Source organism: Hipposideros armiger, unplaced genomic scaffold, assembly GCF_001890085.2.
Source record: "Hipposideros armiger isolate ML-2016 unplaced genomic scaffold, ASM189008v1 scaffold_48, whole genome shotgun sequence".
NCBI classification, from domain to species: Eukaryota; Metazoa; Chordata; class Mammalia; order Chiroptera; family Hipposideridae; genus Hipposideros; species Hipposideros armiger.
Genome location: NW_017731398.1, coordinates 2,924,344 through 2,941,919, shown reverse-complemented (window position 1 = coordinate 2,941,919; position 17,576 = coordinate 2,924,344). Strand labels below are relative to the sequence as shown.

At 54.1% G+C, this 17,576-nt stretch overlaps 1 protein-coding gene across 2 annotated transcripts in view; it reads right to left on the bottom strand.

The window, feature by feature from the left end:
- LOC109381443 (transmembrane channel-like protein 3) overlaps nt 1-17,576 on the bottom strand; it is a 33,566-nt gene that overhangs the window by 14,697 nt on the left and 1,293 nt on the right. Inside the window, exons 2-12 of one of the 2 annotated variants that reach the window (XM_019640101.1) lie at nt 16,958-17,067; nt 15,261-15,339; nt 14,345-14,587; nt 13,614-13,742; nt 13,253-13,320; nt 10,875-11,003; nt 9,179-9,289; nt 8,430-8,555; nt 7,751-7,829; nt 6,608-6,650; nt 5,523-5,778 (exon numbers count right to left, since the gene is read on the bottom strand). In XM_019640101.1, coding sequence (XP_019495646.1) covers nt 5,523-5,778; nt 6,608-6,650; nt 7,751-7,829; nt 8,430-8,555; nt 9,179-9,289; nt 10,875-11,003; nt 13,253-13,320; nt 13,614-13,742; nt 14,345-14,587; nt 15,261-15,339; nt 16,958-17,040 — 1,346 coding nt within the window. In that variant the 5' untranslated portion in view covers nt 17,041-17,067. Of the gene's footprint in view, nt 1-5,522; nt 5,779-6,607; nt 6,651-7,750; nt 7,830-8,429; nt 8,556-9,178; nt 9,486-10,874; nt 11,004-13,252; nt 13,321-13,613; nt 13,743-14,344; nt 14,588-15,260; nt 15,340-16,957; nt 17,068-17,576 lie in introns of those variants that run through there. The other variant, XM_019640103.1, reaches the window with a different exon arrangement.

Sequence of the window (17,576 nt, the reverse complement as noted above, 5' to 3'; positions counted from 1 at the left end):
CCCCCCCCCCCCCCACGCCGCCAGATAAAATGTTTTATGCATGGGCCGACAAGGAACGATACCCATAATACATATAGTCAAAAAGTGTCAAGTTACAGAACAGTACGTACATAAGACAGTGCTCAAGTCAGAAGGCCCAGGTTCAAATCTCAGCATCGCCACTCATTAGCTATATGACCTTGGCAAGGCACTGACTGCTCCTGACCTCAGCATCCTCATTGGGAAATGAAAAAAAAGAGCTGTGCTCACTCACAGGGCTGACATTATGGGTCCAAGGATTTAATAAACAAATAGCAATCAGAATGGTGCCAGCATACAATAGACACACATAGTATCATGTGTGTTACATGCTATGTATATATCTGGAGTGAGAAACAAAGAACTCGGAATGTGCTCAGATGTTTATATGTTTAGGATATTCACTTCCAGAAATCTACGGAATACACTTAACAATGGGAGTACAGCAGAGGACATTTAATTTTATATCATCTACTGTATAATTATTTTAACTATGAACATGTAAGACGTTTTAAATTTAAAAAGCCTCTAATAAAACTCAATGTAAGACATGTCCATAAAGCTGCAGCTGGAGGTCATGTCGGCTGGGGCCCATTAGCATTCTGTTTTGGGGATAAAATGCTGTGAATACCAAGCTGAGGGACCGAGTTCCCCGCTGTAGCAGGTGACTTGTTAGGCAACCTCGGCCAGAGGAGCACAGGGAGGGTGGGACCTGCCTGCATGCCACAGGCTCCTCCATCGGTTTTGCAACCTGCCTGAGGGTCAGAGCTGCTGGGAAAGGAGGAATGCCTGAGGCCTGCGGATCCCACTGACCTGAGCCCATCCCCCCGAGGTCCAGAGCAGACCTCACGGAAGTCCTAGTTGAATTTTAAGTAGGTGTACATGGGGTCGGTGGCCCAGGGGCTTCTCACCCCCACCAGCAAGGGGATGGGCACACGTGTCCAAGCCCTCCCATCCTGAAGGCTTTCTACTGAGGAGCCACTGGGTGCTGGCTTCCTGCCTAAGGCAGCTCACACAGGGCTCAGGTGAGCCTGCGAGCACAGTGTGGGTGTTGGCTTATTCTTCACTCTGCCACAGCTAAGGTCACTCAGTGCTTCCTGCTTCCCAGGCACTCTGCTGAGCTCCTAACCCTCACGACAGCACCCCGGCACCATGAGGTGGAGACCACCATTCCCACTTCCCAGGTTAAGGCAGTGAGGCTCACACGGGTATCCAAGGCCACCTAGTGTGGAGGCAGCAGAGGTGTGGCACACACCCAGCTTCTGTTTCTGAAGGTCAGCTGTGTACTGCCTCCTCCTCCCTCTAAGGATATGCATGGTTTACCAGGAAATGGGCAAAGAGCAAAAGAGAAAAACAATAAAAAGCCACAACATACAAACCCTATAACAAAAGGAAACACGCAGAGCAGCTGGAAAGCAAGAATCCCACCTCAGACTAGGGAAGATAGTCTTTTAGAGATGCCCAGAAGACTTTTCTCTAAACTTGAGGCCACTCACAGATTGGAAACATAAGGAGTGACCACGGGAGATGCCCTCAGGTTACTGAGACATTTAGCAGGCTGTTCTGATCCAGAGGGATTCACTCTTGAAATGTAACAGATACAACTGTGATGATGTCAGAGATAGGGGATGGAGAGGGCGTTTGTCCCACAGGTGTTTTCAGGCAAGACTTTCAGCAGTAGCTGGCTCCTGTCCTCAGTGAGACAGCAATCACCTCCGCCACCCTGCCATGGACTTAACGCCCAAGGGCGTATTACGAAACCACAGTTAGGCAAGGGCGTTTTGAAAGGGCGGGTGTGGTGCTTTCTGTTGCTGCCATTTCGATATGGGGTGACTGTGGGCAGGAAAATGAGCCGAGGTGTTGACTAGCCAGTCATCTCACAGGAGAGAAACCGAAAACAGCCAATCCCCACAAGGAAAGACGCTGACCATCAAAGACATGCCAATTCATTACCATAACTTGGCATAACTTGGGATGCTTTTTTTTTTTACCAAGTTGGCAAAAATTACATCGTGGGCAATAACAAGTATGGGGAATGCTGTCACAAAAAATGGCCTTCCCATCACCTGCAGAGGGGATCTGGGTGGGGGTCTGGGCACTTTTTTAGTGGGGACTAAAAAAGGGGCAGCTGGTGAACCTGGGCCTGGGGTTTCTCCGTCTGGAGCACCGGCGTCCTCTTCCGAGTATAAAAATATTTTGTGCGACATTATCTTAGCTGCAAACAAATGGAAGGGATTTCAATGTCCACCGATAAGAAATGGATAAATAGTGTATAGTATCTTCACATGATGAAATATTATGCAGCAGTTAGAATAAGGGAGTGTGATCAATATATTTGTCCAACAGACAAACGTGAACAGCACATGCAGTGTGACAGCGTTTAATCAGGTAAAACATACTTAGGTATTGTTTTATAGATGCCCACACATATATATTCATGCACAGACACACACGCACCACATATAACGGTGAACAGGTGGCTGAATGGACAGACACACAGCAAACTCTTGGTAGTCAGAGAGGAACAAAACTCAGTGTGGAGATTAGAGTGGACTCTGATTCCATCTGTAACAGTTTCTTTACTACTGCTGCTGCTGCTACTAATAACAACATGACTAGATGGAAATAAAATTTCAACAGTGTTGACACAGTGGGGATGTGGGTGCTTGTCCACTAGTCTTTGTATGATTCTGCATGTTTTACGTTCCTCTAACGACAGAGCCTATAGTAAGACCTGGAGTGCATGTGAGCTGTGCTGGACACGGAAGGGTGGCACATGTTTGCCACCCTGGGCGTGTCCTTAGGAAGGATGGAGGGCCTCCCCGTCGTCACACACACACAGGTGCTCCGACAGGCGCCTGGGGCAGAGCTGGGCCTTTCTGAAGTGTGTGCAGAGGCCCAGGGAGCCCTAAGCGACAGGCCCAGGCCAAGCACGTGGAAGAGGGGACCCTCACCAGGGAACGTGGTGGGGCCTGAGGGCACCTCTACCAGAAAAGGACGTCCCCAGGGATGTTCCCTATTGTAAGTGTCAGTTACCGGGGTACAGAAATGAAGAAACACCATTCCTGTCCCAAAGGCTCTCACAGTCCAGTAGAGACAGAACACTTCAAAGACGCAATGAGAGTGACAGGAGTTATCGGAAGAGAAAGGAATAGGGCTTGTGCCCCGGCAGGCGGCACACACACCGCTGCCCCACCCTGACCTGATCCTGGAGAACAGGGCCGCAGCCACAGGGGAAAACGGCCTGACAGGAGGGAGGGAGAACCCGAGCTCACTGGCTGGGGGCCACGCACCTGGAACTTCTGTGCCCGTGAATGCCTCCTCCACCTACACATAGCAGGAGAAACCCAAGTCAATACCACAAATAGGGCTAGAGGTGAAAGGACGGAGCCCCAAAGATGTCTGACCTCCTGGTCCAGCTTGGCCTGAAGCCAGCCTGCCTCCCAGTCTTCCCAGTTACAGGAACCGTGAGACCCTGGGGGCTCTGTACCGCCAGCCTACGTGCCTGACCAACGAACAGACAGATAGCAAACAGTAGGGTCAGCTGTCAGTAGGCAGGCTGGCTCCTGTCGCCACTAACCTGATTATTCAGGCTGCTAGCCAAGTGCTATGAAGTCCCTAAGGGTGGACACCTTATCAGAGGGTGGAGTTTCGTGTGCTGACAGGCAGCCTTGCCATACACATTTCAGTCACATGGTCAGATTTGCGGTCACCCTCAATGGGGGACAAAGGGCTGAAGTTTTTGAAATGATGGCCTAGGGTGCCAGGGGGCCGGGCATCGGGGGACCCCACAGCAGCTGCAGAATGGCCAGCGCGCCTGAGCTGCCCCACAGGTCTCTAGCCCCCACCATGCGTGCTCGGCCCTCTCTCCAGCAGGTGAGGGGACACACAGTCAGGCCACTCGAGCTCTCCAGTAGGGCTTGGTCTCAGGGACAGCACACCAGACACAGCCGCTAGACATCGGAACAAATCAGGTCATTCAGATCCACAGTCAGCTCCAGCCTCGAGTCGGCCTTCCTCACGCCGAGCTGGCCCGCAGATCGTGGGAAGCTGCCCTGGCCGCGAGTCACCTGGAGGTACTGGTCAGCGCTGCTGCTCTGCTGGTCACTGCTTGATGCCGCTGACATGGAATCTGATTCTGTGAGGCGCGGCTCGAACTTGGGCTTGACTCTGGGCCGCAGAGAGTGGTGGGGGTGCCGCGGGTTCCGGGAATGTGGCTTCTTCTGCACAAATGTCAGCCGGGTGAGGTGACCCTCAGAACCATCCTTCCGAGGCCTGTGATGGCCCCGGCCCAGCAGCTCAGCAGCCAGGGCCTGGCTTTCTGATCTGGCATCAATATAACATTGAGGAGCCCTGTGGAGGTCAGCCAGGGCGCGGCGGTGCAGAGGCCGGAGGGCCCACTCTCCCCTCCATGCCTCCTCCTCGTCCTCACTCAGCAGTGGAGAGCAAGCCTGCCGGGAGAGCTGGGACATCATCTGTCGCATGTTCCTGGGGTGCATCTCTACAATGTCCCCCAAGGCATCTATCTCGGAATGTCTTTCTGGCCAGAACGCTGGACGGGTGTTTTTTGGAGACTCACGTTCACGGACAGCATAGTACCGAGGGGCGTGGGGCCTGAGGCCACGTGGCACCAAGGCCGACACCCCTGCTCCATGGAGAGGGGGGCTGGCCTGCTGAAAGTCTTGCTGGAAAAGGGGTTCTGAGTGAATGTCTTCGCTGTGCTTTGTAAACGTCACAGCTGGGTGGGGTCTGCTCTGGTGACGGCCACCTGCACACGGACCACGCGGACACCTGTAAGACAGAGGGGGTCAGCACCGTGGCCATGGCTGTGGTGGTCTCAGAACCCCACGCCGTCCGAGCACGTGGGTCTCCAGGTGTCTCCAGACTGGGGTCCACAGTGTCACACGGTGGCCTTGGGTGGAACGCACTGGCCTGCACAGGTTTCTTCACTGCTGGAACTCTCAGAGCCCTTAATGCAAGGAGGGGCACCCCAAAGAGGGCTTCCTTTGTCCGGGGGCGCACAACGGGACTGACATTGGCGGAGCACATGTCAGGAGCACTCTTCACCTTTTCTGCTACAGAGCGGTCCCCAGAACCCTCCAAGGACTGCTGGACACCCTCCTCCTTGTCAAGGCCCCACAGAGACCTGTAGACAACGCTTCGTATACCAAGGCTTCAAGTTCTTTATTAACTTAGTCACTGTCTTTAAAAAAACAGAAAAGCCTACCCCAAGCCCCCAAAACAAAACCCCCTGTATTGCATCCATATTGCTGTCACTGTGTGACATTCAGACCCACTTCAGTCCTCCCTGACCCCGCATCCCCACCAACGGCACAGATGCTCCTGCTTTTATGTGGACACCAGACGAACAACTGGCCGCACCTAACGCAGGCGTGACCCTGCTCACAACCTGGCCCAGCCCACAGCTACAGCACAAAGGATCTGGCCAATCACATGGCGAGTTCAGGGGGGCAGGTGTCCTGCTGTGGTGCGGTCAAGCTCACCTGTTAGTGTCACCCTCTGGCCCGGATTGGGAGATGCCAGGGAGGGGCGGGCTGGGGCTGCCGGGCCCGGGCTGGGCACTCGGGGGCACGGGGTGGGTGACCGTCTCTACCCGGCTGCTCTTGCTGCTTGACGTGTCGAAGCTGAGCACATGGCCGTTGTTTGGGGCTATCGCCGAGGGCGCTGAGGACAGGTGGCCGCTGAGAACATGGTCCTTGGGCAGCCTCCTGGCGCTCGGCTCTCGGGTTTGGATCCGGGCTGTACGAAGAGGGATCTGTGAGAAGGTGAGCTCCGGGGGGGGGGGGGTTGCATTCAGGGTGAGGGCAGCTTAGCTGCAGGAGGCCATGACCTCCAGCAGCGGGCCATGCAGATAGCTGTGGGCACACGCAGACACGCCGCGTCTGTGGGCAACGCACGCTTCATAGTGCACAGAAGGCTGCAGCAGCAGGGCAGTGGGGGGGGGTCGGAGCTCAGGCTTGGCAGCTGCACCACCTGGCGCCCCCCTCAGGCAAAGTGGGTTACTCCCCAGCCTTGGGGCCCACTTTCCTCCGCCAGCCACACCAGACTTCTACTCCTTATGCTTTCATTCTTTCTGGGGGGCTCTTCCTTTCCCCTCTGAGCCTGGGTGGGGGGGAGCGCGCTTGTCCAGGTGCCACTGGACAAGATGGGTTTGGGTTTCTCACTCGGGCGGCCCTGCGGGGGTGGGGCAGAGGGGACTTGACCTGAGGGGGGCCGACCCTGGGGTAGAGCCAGGGGTAGGGGGCCTCGCAAGGAAGAAACGGGCCACTGAGAGAAGTATGCAAAAACGACCATGTTCTTCTGGGTTTTATCCAGAGTTTTGTGCTGCTTTTTCTCTCCTACTTCAAAATTTTCTTCTGATTTCAGACATGTTTTGGGGTTATTAGAAGGCTTGGTTACGGTGTGAAAACTATACACTGAAACCAGCATTTATATCCCTAGATTGTATTGTGCCTAGTTCATGGTGAAAACCACAGTTTATGGGAAATTTTCCAAGTTGCGCACCTTAAACTGCTCTATTCTTAAATGCCCACCAAACGAGTCATCACCTGTTTTTGTTTATACTCACCTTCTACCATTTGGGCAACCTTTTTCTTATCTTCAGATCTTGCCTACAATAGAAATGAAAATTATATGCTTGTTTCGGATTCAGCAGGAAACAGTGACAAGATTCATTCTTGGGGGGAAAACGGCATATGTGTCACTGCTGGTGTCTTGGACCCTGACTGAACCAGTGCCGCCTGCGGAGGACAGCGTGCTCTGGAGTCAGCCTGTTATTAGAGTAAATAAATGCTGACACCCAAGCAGAGTTTTATCCCTAGAGAGCTTTATTTCCAGGGACAGCTACTAGACAGGCCATGGTTACCTCTGCCAGGAACGGTTTGCCTGAGGCACAGAAGACAAAGTGTGGATCAAAACACGGGGGACATATGTTTGCACAAACATGCCCTTTGCAACTCCCAATACATTTCTTCTTTGACTATTCACGGAACGCACTGCTATTTCTTTACATGAATTGATATTCATGGAAGGTGTTCTTTTTTAAAAAAATGGAGAGCTGCAGGTTTTTTTGCGTGGGGTCCTGGGGCTGGGGTGACAGCAGTGGGGCCTTCAGGGGCGGCGCTCCATCTTGGGACTGTGACAGTGTGGGGTCGGTGTGACACTCGGAGCTGGTGCCTCCCTTCCTCGGCCTAGTCCTGGCCCGGGGGGAGCACCTGGGGTGAGCGCAGGAGGAGAAATTATGGAAGGGTTGGGGGTTGCTCTCCCTCTGACTGTTCTGGGCGTTAAGGTTTGAGCCCCAGATGGGAGAGAACTTAAGGACAACCAGAGCCTAAAAAATTGGGAAAAGGCGGGTATTTGGGTCCCAGCGTGCGTCTGGGCTCAGATGTGCAGGCTGATAGGGGGTTGGGGACGGCCCTTCCTCTCCCCCTCTGTATGCACCCCCACACTGCAGAAGAGCCAGCACACTAAGGGCTGAGCTTGGCCACTGGCGGTGCTCGAGTGCCCAGGGCACCAGCAAGCCCCTGGGAGAGAGGCCACGGACAGATGGGAGCCACCCTGGGTGTGCTTAGAAATAACTCCAGGAGATCCGGAGGGGAGGGGTGGCCTTGTGCCCCAGCGACTGGGCAGCGTGGCCTGTCCTGTTCCCTGTTGCAGAGGCCTGTCGCGTGGCGGACACACATGGGGCAGAGCAGGACTAGGTGATACTTGCGTTTTGGATGTGCACTTTGAGCTGCTGGTTGCTGAGCTTCAGGGACCTGGCGATGCTCTGAAGGTAGTAGATGAGCATGCTAGGAGGAAAAGCAGGCCGTGAGCACACCTCCCTGCTGGCTGGCACCACGCAGCCCGGTCCCTGCTGGGCTGCTCGGCCAGAGCCCACCCTCCACCCCTCCCCTGAGGAAAAGAGGTCTCAGTGAGCCTTCCAGCGGCCAGCCTGGGAATGGGCTGCTTCCCCCGACCTCTGCTCTTCACAGCAACCCCCACTGACCTGAATTCAGTGGGGGTTAGAGCAGTAAGGAGAGGCATTTACAGGTGTCAGGCTACGAGAGCTGGGTCTGCGTGCTCTGTCAATAGCTTTTCCTTAAGCCAAAGCAAGCAGAGGCTACTCAGTGCATTGTGAAATTCCTCCTCGAGGCTATTTAAGCTGGAGAACAGGGTACTGATAATGACATTCGACCCCATCACAGTGGCTACAGTGGGTTCCCAAACTGGGCTGTGGGTGACTCGATCATGCCGTGCCCCCTGGGGTGAATCAGAATTCCTCCGTAGGGCCCGCCTCTAAGCAGCTTTGGAACGAGTTGCTGATTTTACATAATTATTGGAAGGCTGGCGGTTTTGTTGGCACACACGCGGCCATCCCCAGCTAGCAGGGAGGTGGCTGTGGTACTCACACGAGCAGCAGCACGGCTGGCAGGATCACCACGGGGCTGCTGATGTACCCGACCACGGAGCCCAACCACGCGGGGAAGCCTTCCTTGATCGTTTCCGACACGATGTCGTAAATTTTCTCCTGGCCACTGCGAGAAAGCACAACGTACCCCCACGTTACGTCACACCTGGCAGAGGGGGTGCTGCAAGTCATCTGGAAATGGCGAGGTGGCTACAGTCCCCTCAAAGTTGGTCACAAGAGTGCAGTGAGTGCCTGGGCCTCAGCGGTACATAGTGCTGCCCCATGGCTGTCCTGCGAAGTGTCACCTCATGGGCACAGAGCTTTGAGGCGAGGGCTGTCGTCGCATCGCATGTGTGTTGTAATTGTGTGCACAGAAGCAAACTCTAGTTGCGAGGTGTATGCTGCATCGGAAACGACGTCCAGCACATGTGCGGGGACGTACCGCTGGGGTTTCTGCTTTGAGCAGCCACATACTTGGGACTCCAAAGTGACGCGGGCCAGCTTTTTCTAAGAGCTCTGCGTTCTGGAAGGGGGAGCCTGACCGAGACGCACCGGCCGACGCTGTCTCCCTAGTTTATGTGAAATGGGCCATATCTTCTGAAGAGGAGCACAGAGATGACTGGTCATACCTGAGGACAGCTGCTACCCGAGAAAGGGCACGCGTCCTGGATTCTAGAGGCTCGAGTTCGAGCTCCTTCTCTGCTACTAACCTATTCTGGGAGCCTCTCGGGCTGAGGTCAGACAACTCACCGGAACGGCCCACAGCTGGGAGACGGCCTGTACCGGACGATGGCAAAAACGGTGGGCAGCATGCACAGGAAGAGCATAAACAGAAGCGTCGCCAGGTAGAAGTTGTTGGACCTGCGAGGAAATCAAGTGCCACGCATGGATGTCATTCCATGGCCGGTCGCCAGGGACACCCGTGCTCACGGGACTGGCACAGAAACCGCAGTCCCAACTCCTTGCAAACAGAAAAACTGTCCTCCCATCACTGTCTAGGAAAGGGTCTGTCACAGGGTCACAGGCAGCTCTGCAAACGAGACGTTGGTGCCCAGAGCGACCTTCCAGGTGGTGCAGGCCAACCTGTGCATCCACCAAACGCCTACTTGTCCGCATCCAAACCAGAGAGCGCTGAGCCCATGGCCATCAGCCAATGAGCTCCATTCACGGAACCAGCTCAGAACCTTTGTCCCACCCACCGGGGTCCTCACAGAACGGCCCCCTCCTGAACGAGTCTCACATCTGAGCACGGCTGGCCTCCTTTGCTCCGATTCTTGGCTTGTGCGTGGTTGTGGTTTGCACTCAGCCTCTTATCCTCTCTGCCCTGGGCTGCTCGGGGTACACGCTCTGCCTGAATAAGCCCTGGCCCCTAAGCTGGCACACAGCCCTGAAGAGACAATGGTTGTCAGGGCCTCGAGACTCTCAACTGGCACACTGTCCCGCTGCCCTAATGACACAGGCGGAAAAAGAGGAGAAACTGTCAGAGCACAGAACAGTTAGTGGGTGAGCGTTCATTTGGAAAACCTCTTTCCCTCCATCTACTACACGTTTCTATCTATAATGTATACTGTATAGACTACCCAGGTCTATCTACCTAGGTTCACGGTCAAACCGCTGGAAAGCCACGGGTATAGATCCACATACAGATTATGTCCAAATAAAACAAATGAGCTCTAACTAACGTGTTCAGAATGTGTTGATTTCACCAAAATGGCCAATAAAGGAAAAAAACAAACCACCAGATGACACAAGTACTGGCCAGGCTGCAGAACAGCTACCGGCTGTCCCATCCGGCCAGTGGGAGGCGAAGCTCCTGGTGCTGTCCTGGAGCAGGAAGCCCCGTGACCCAGCTGTGCACTCACAGGGTCTGCCCCACAAGAGACACCTAGGAGAAGGTTCAAGTTCAAGGACAGCCGGCAGCTGGAAACAGGGAGCATGAGGAAAGGCTCTGGGGCATTTTCCTCAGCCAGGTGACTCTCAAGTGCCATGCTGAAGGGGCTAAACCAGGAACAAAGCACACTGTGTGAGGAATTCCGCAGACGTAAAGCAAACGACCAGGCACAGCGAACGGTGCCGCCGGCCGTCGGCGGTGGCCAGGATCCAGGGAGACTTCCTGTGACACCTCTGTCCCGTGTGTCCATCTGGGTGCGGGTTACACACTTGTGTTCAGATGGTGAATATGCGTCACAGCGGGTATTTACGATGTGTGCACTTTCTAAGTGATTATTAAACATCAGTAAAAAGTTTTTAAACATGTGTCATCACATGACGGGGGTAATGATTAATTCCAGGTGAGGGTGCTGGAAATGTCTTCCTGGGGGAAACTGGGGGACAGAAGGATGGTGATGGTGGGGAGTTGGGAGGTCCCCTTGCTGGAGGTGGCCCGGGACACGGCGAGCGTGGATGGCACGAGTTCACCGCGCGACGCAGACTTGGTTCTACTGACCTGGAGGCTCGAAACACTTGCTGGTGGGGCACGTTGCATGTCAGCACAGCCCAGCTCCTCAGGTACATCAGACCCACCAGTTTGAGGACGTTGAATGCGGGGAGACATGGCGAGAAGAAGGACCCCATCCTGGAAGCGGCAGGGGAGGCCAGTGAGGCTGTGTTCCCTTCCAGCCCCCGTGGCTCGGAGACCGTGGGGTTTACACCCTCTGCTTAGAGAAGCCCCCAAAGGCCTGCGACTCTGACGCTCTGCCTTCTGGAGAGACGGCATCACGTCTGCAGGTGGGCGGGGTATTTTCAAGGACCTTCTTTGCACAGGGACACTTAGCACCTGTCTCTCCTCACACTTAGCAAAGGAAAGGGCCTCTTCTGGTGATAACTACAGTTTGGGGCAAGCTCGAGACTCGCCTACGTTAACATAATAAATGACAGACTGGTTTAATGCACGTATGTGGAGCAGCTCCTTTTGTTGGGCCTCACACATTTCAGCCCAGCTAATCATGACCTCAGGGTCACGAAGGGAGAGCTAGCCATCCACACCTCATACACGTGGACGGTGGGTCTGGGGAAAGTAAGTGCTTTACCCAAAGACATGCTGCTAATAAAAGGGTGACCTGGGCCAGCCGAGTGGTGCGTTGGTTAGGAGTTGGCTTGGGACGCCAGCTCTGAGCAGCAGGGCCCGGTTCGGATCCCACATGAGGGCCAGTGACACTGCCCTCTACAGCTAAGATGGTGAACAACAGCTCGACCTGGAGTTGGGTTGCAGTGAGTTGCCGGCGACGGTGTAGGCTGCAGTGGGGCTGCAGTGGGCTCCCGTAAGCTACCGTGTGTGGCCAGCAGCCAGTGTGAGCTGCCAAGAGCTGCCGTGAGCAGCCGTCCGGTGGCCGATGACCAATCTGCCTCAGCCGGGAAGAGCGCAATGATAATACCAACATGGGCCAGTGAAACGACGTCCTCCACAACTAGACTGAAGAATGAAAGGACAGCAACTTTTCTGTTCCCCTTCCCCAATTCCCCAGCGCTGTTCCCCTCCCCATAATTCCCCAATAAAATCTTTAAAACAAAACAAAAAAAAAGGGTGACCCTGTGTCATCCAGACTGAGATCCTTTTGAGAGTGACAGGTCTGGGGCAACAGGTAGGGAATGGACTGTCCCAGGGAAACACACAGCCAGTCACCCTGCAAATAAGTGTCAACAATGGAACAAAACCCAGGTCTTCTGACTGTAAGGCACATCCACTTTTACTGGATGTGCATTTGACACAATGCTGGTGGAATTAGTGGTAGGAAAGTAGTTATAGATACAAGAATATGTTTCAATAAGTCTTTTAAAAGTAAACTTGTTTTTCTCACAGCAAACAAAACTGTTACTGTGTGACATTACGCAAGATACCTAGCTGCTCTGTGCCTCCATTTCCTGTCTTTACAATGGAGTAAACGATACCAGTAACCTCACAGGGTTTCTATAAGGATTAAGCCAGTCACAATGGGTATAAAAGGGCCTGATAGCTAGTAAATATTATGCATTATTTTTAATTCTGTATTTGTGAAAATAGTTTGCAAAATAAGTGAACTATACAAATATAGAATGTGATGGAAGGAATGTGATTTTCTACGTCTTGGGACCCCGTGCATTTTAACGATTATAAAGCCAGATTGTGTTTTCTCAACGTATGGAACTGGGGGTTCTTTTTCTTTGTTGGCTTTTTGCTTTGTATTTTAACAAATACAAATGTGGGGTCCAGTAGGGAGGGCAGAGACGGAGGGCTGGCTGACCTAGGGAGCTGTGTGCCATGCCCCCAGAGGCACACGTCTAAGGGAGTCACACAGCCCCCTCAGCTCTCTGGGAACATGGTCTCGGGCAGGATTTGTCCTGATTGAACCGACTTCCCCCGTTTCTGGCCTCACCAGGATGGGTCCGTCCATCTGGGGGATGGCCGTGCTCCCGGGCACCGTGTCTAAGTGAAGACATGGAGGACGTGGGAGGGAGAGTGGGGAGCTGAGGGCAGGGCTGGCCAGTCTCCCAGCTGTGACACAGCCACTCCTGGAAGTCGTCAGGGTGGGGGTGGGGGTCAGCAACCTCCTCCTCCTCTCCTTACCCAAATCCCGCCAGCAGCTCATTCTACCGGTTCCTGAGGATATTTTTTTTGGCAGTCACCAAAAGTGGCCTAAAAATGGACTGCTTCTTCCACCATTCCTTTCTGCAAAATGCTTAGAAAACCATTACTAAAACTACCATGCATGTGAAATAGTTCCATTAAAACCTGTGTTCTTTCTTAATTTGTATGATGGTATTCACTGTGGGCACACCCTACCCACAGTGAGTAAAACCTTGGCCCAGATGGCATGTGACCACTGCAGGAAGCAGCTAAGTACCTACCAAATCATTCCTTGGTTGTAGACTAAATGTAGCACGTTCTCTGCGATCTTGAATTCCCCATATTCAGGCTGCAAGAGAAAATGAGCCGACATAAAAAATGTCTCCACATTCTGGGCATAAAGTGGTTCTTTACATCGCATGCAGAGGACGCTTTGCTCTTAGCGGTACGTGGAGCCACTGTCTGTCTGTACAGCCATCCCAGCAAGTAGCAAATGGCAGAGCTCCAAGGACACGCATCTTTCCCCATCCTCCCTTGTCCCTCGTGGATCTTCTGTCGGCCACGTCTGCTTCCCAGTCCAGACGTCAGGAAAGACGGATCTAGCCACACCAACTTCCCCAGCGGACACAGCGTCTTACTCACAAACTTGCTCTCCAGGTCCCAGCACCAGTAGTCACTTAAGTAGCGAACGAAGAGCCCACGGAAGAAGTCGATGAGCAGGATGCTGGCCACGGTGAAGAGCAGGTCGATGATGGACAGCTTCAGCATCTCCTGAAACACACGGTCCCTGGGTTCCCACGGCCGCCCTCCCGCTGCCCGCCTTTTCCTCCAGGGCCCCCGTCTCTGCTCACTCCCGTGGGCTTGGGCCACTGGGTGCCCTCCTTCACTCCTGGCACATGATGGGTGCTCAGTAAATAAATATCCGCGCATTTGAATGCTGACGTCCAAGGTCAGCATTACACAGACCCAGGAGAGTCTGAGGCCTGTGGTCCGAGCCGCAGGTGACTACTTGAGGCCTGTGATTCCATGTCGGGGGCTAACACCTCGGGGCTGGGGCTCTCTGTACACGAATGTGTGGAAGGTGAAAGGCCAGAGCACAGAGCTCGGAGCAGGCGTCCGGGCTCGGGCCTGTCCGACCGGCCTGTGGCTCTGTGTGTCTTTGGACAATTATTATATAATCACAGGATTCTCACGAGGACTCACACAGTCAGCACTGCGTGAGTCTCTGCACTGCTTATTATAATAATTTGGAGACCTGGAAACCCCTCAACCCTCACCTTTTCTATAGTGTAAGAATAATGACACTTCAGAGAGTCACTAGAGCTAAGTGATGCAGTGGACGTGAAGGGCTTTAGAAGGAAGAAAGGGGCCACCTGTCCGACGTAAGTTTCCCAGCACTGGTCCTGCGGACTCTGGGTGTTGATGGTGGAATGGTTGGCGTCTGAGAGGGACATGGTGTAAGCCGGGACGCTGGCCAGGTCCGGGGCCCACGTGCTGTTTCTCCTGAGCCCCGCCCCAGGCCCAGGCGTGGACCATCTCTCTCCTTCAGGGGCCGTCCTGGTGGCAAAGATGGTAGACTCTGTCCAGTGACTTGTGTTATTTTTGGTAGCAGCTTCCTGTGGAGAGAGAGTGGGGAGAGAGAAGGAGGGAAAGAAGAAAAAAAAGTCCACATATTTGTTAAAAAAAAAAAAAAAAGGACATCATTGCACTGCGTGGGCACAATCTCTCTCTCTCTGTCTCTCCATCTCTATCTTGAGCTTGGTAGATAGCCACCTGACTAGAGTTGGCCCCATAATGGAGCTTGCAGTCATGGGAAGTACAGCATTTATGGGTTCTTAGTGTTATATCTTCCCATCCTCACAAGAGCGTCAGGTCAGAATAATTACCCTGCATTCCAGATGAGGGAACTGAAGCTCAGCCAGCTGAAGGTCAACACTTAAGGTCACTTTGCTCGTAGGAGGCAGTAAGGACCCAGTCTGTGCAACATCAAAGCCGAGGTGCTGAGCTTAGCTCTCCGTGCTTGGAGCTCGATGCTAGCCTGGGGCATGGCTTGGACACACAACCCTAAGCAGCCTCCTCCGCCTCACTGCCTCCTCTCCCCCACCATTTGGAACCTCCTCCCAGGTTTGAAATGAGCTCCCAGGCTACCCCAGCCTGGGGGTGGGTACCACTGTTGGGTTGGGACGGTGGGCCCACTACGAACCGTTCCCCTGACAATCATGATGACCCTGGTGTGTGTGTGCGTGTACGTCAGTGGGTCGGGGCAGCAGCCCGGGATGGCCCACGTACCTCGGAGCTCATGCTGTTCACTTTGTCCAGGAGTGCAATGATCAGACTGTACAGGTTGCCCAGATACAGCACGAGGACCCTGGAAGGCACAAGCCCACCTGAGACAAGGCCACCACACAAAAGTCCACGGTTCTAGAGCTGCCACAATCTGCGAGTGACTATCATGGTTTTGCCAAGACAACGGCTGCCACTGGGTTTCCTTCAGAATCACATTAGGGGCCATTTATAAAAGTACGGATTTCCAGAACCCACCCTGCCTTGGTAAGTCTGGATGGGGTCTCGGGGTCTCGGTGTGACCCTCCCGGGTGGCTTGCATCCATCCTTGGGTCAGAATTTAAACACCACCGGGGGGCAGAAAGACCGTGAACTTAGCAAGCGGGGCTCTGAAGTGGTGTGTAAGCTCTCTGTGTCATGCCTTCCGGTTTATAAAATGCTTGTCCAGGCATTATCTGGTTTGACCCTCACAGGTCTGTGAGGCACACACTATTATCATACCCGCTTGAGGGCCGAGTACGTTGAAGCGTGGGGAGGCCTAAGTGACCTTCACCGGCTCGCACAGTTACAAAGGGGCAGGACGCAGTTCAGGGTCTCGGGGGTCTCTTTCGGAAGCAGGCTACACTGTCAGGCGCGCTGAGGGGCTGAGGCGGTGAGGGCCGTGGGCACAGCTACACCGCGTGGACAGGCGAGTGGCTGGGAGCTGCCAGCAACACCCTCGAACAGTCGGCGGTCAGACTTGATCCCCGGAGTAGGAGGGTTTGGGAAACATGTCAGGGCATTTCCCAGGTGTAGCCTAGAGTCTTAGCCGACACACGTCCGGAAAAATGAGATAAGAAAAATGGCAGGTTTACAAACACCTCCCGGGGACAGTGGTTAGCACGCTGAGAACCCTGAAGCCTAAAACAGTTGCTCCCAGTCCTCTGACGCCTCAAGGAGAGCAACCCTTGTCCGAGTGGTCTGTGGAAGGCTTGTTCTGTACAATGTGGTCGGTGAGATAAGAGAAAACACCACGAGACCAACGTGGGCAGGTGGGGGCTGACAGCACCTCTGTCACGTTCAATCTAAGGACACCTCCCAGAGGAGACCACCCAGGGGAAGTGACTCTTCAGGAAGATGGACAAAGCCATCTGGGAATGAAACATGGTGCTTGCACTCCTGTGGGGTGTGTCCCGTCAGGCCCCGGGCCTGCCGTTGTTCAGACCGCGTTTGCCCCTGCTGCCACCCCCACCGGCCATCCTGGCATGGCCTCAGATGCTCCCGGCTTGTCCACAAGAACCTCTTAGCATCTCTGCTTTTGGGAATTAGAAGCAGAGCTCCACGATTGTCTCACATCTGGAAAAGTCACATGGACGTCATTCCCCACCCACATCGCCATGAAAGCACTCGACAGCGAGGAGGGCCGAGCCGTTTGCTTTCTGTCAGCCTGGTGCTCCTTCTCTTGTGTCTGCTTTTTCCATCTGTTCCTCCTTCATCTCCTCCTCGCTGAACCTGTCTCCTGGTCTTTCCGCCATCTCCCCGTTCCCTGTCTCTCCCCTCCCCCCTTCCCTCCTACTTTTCTCGAGTTGCACCCATAGGGTAAGTTCTGTGCTAAGTTTTGGGCGGCATGAAGCCAGCCCTGGCTCTCGAGGGACTTGGGTTCCCACTGAGGGACGGCAGGTAGGTGACCCACACGTGGTGGCATTCCCGCGGGGCTGTGGTACCTCGCCAGCTGGAAGCGCAGCATGGTTCGCGGGTGGTACATCTCCAAGGCCGCGATAAGGTCAAAGGCAGAGGGCGCCAGCATGGTGACCAGCGAGACCACCACGCTCACCTGCAGAGAGAGTGCCACCCATGAGGTCCCCAGGGGCCACACCCGGCCTCACTTCCCTCCCACTTGGTCTCAGCCTAACGTTTGGGTCACGCCGTTCGGACGCGGGACGCCTCCCCCACATCTGTGCTCGTTAGCCTTTTTCAAAAGGCCACTTTGCCACGGGTTTGGATGCTCCTTAGCTGAGGACACTCCTAGGTGCCAGTCACTAGCATGTCTGCCACAGGATCCAATTAGCGCCTTCCCTGACCTTGGGTGGCAGGTGGAAACACATGCAACTATTAAGAGAAGAAAAGGGATGGCTGAGAGGTAATTAATGTTCTTTATGTACATGGAAGACTACTAATCGGAGAATTAGACCTGGCTCTTACTTCCCTGTACTTACGGTAAATGAAAGGGGAGATTCAGCTGGTGGACAAGAGGTGTGAGTTAAAGTAAGAAATAATTCTGAATATAGCCTTTAGAAATCTATTTATCCATCCATCCATCATCCATCCATCCATCCATCCATC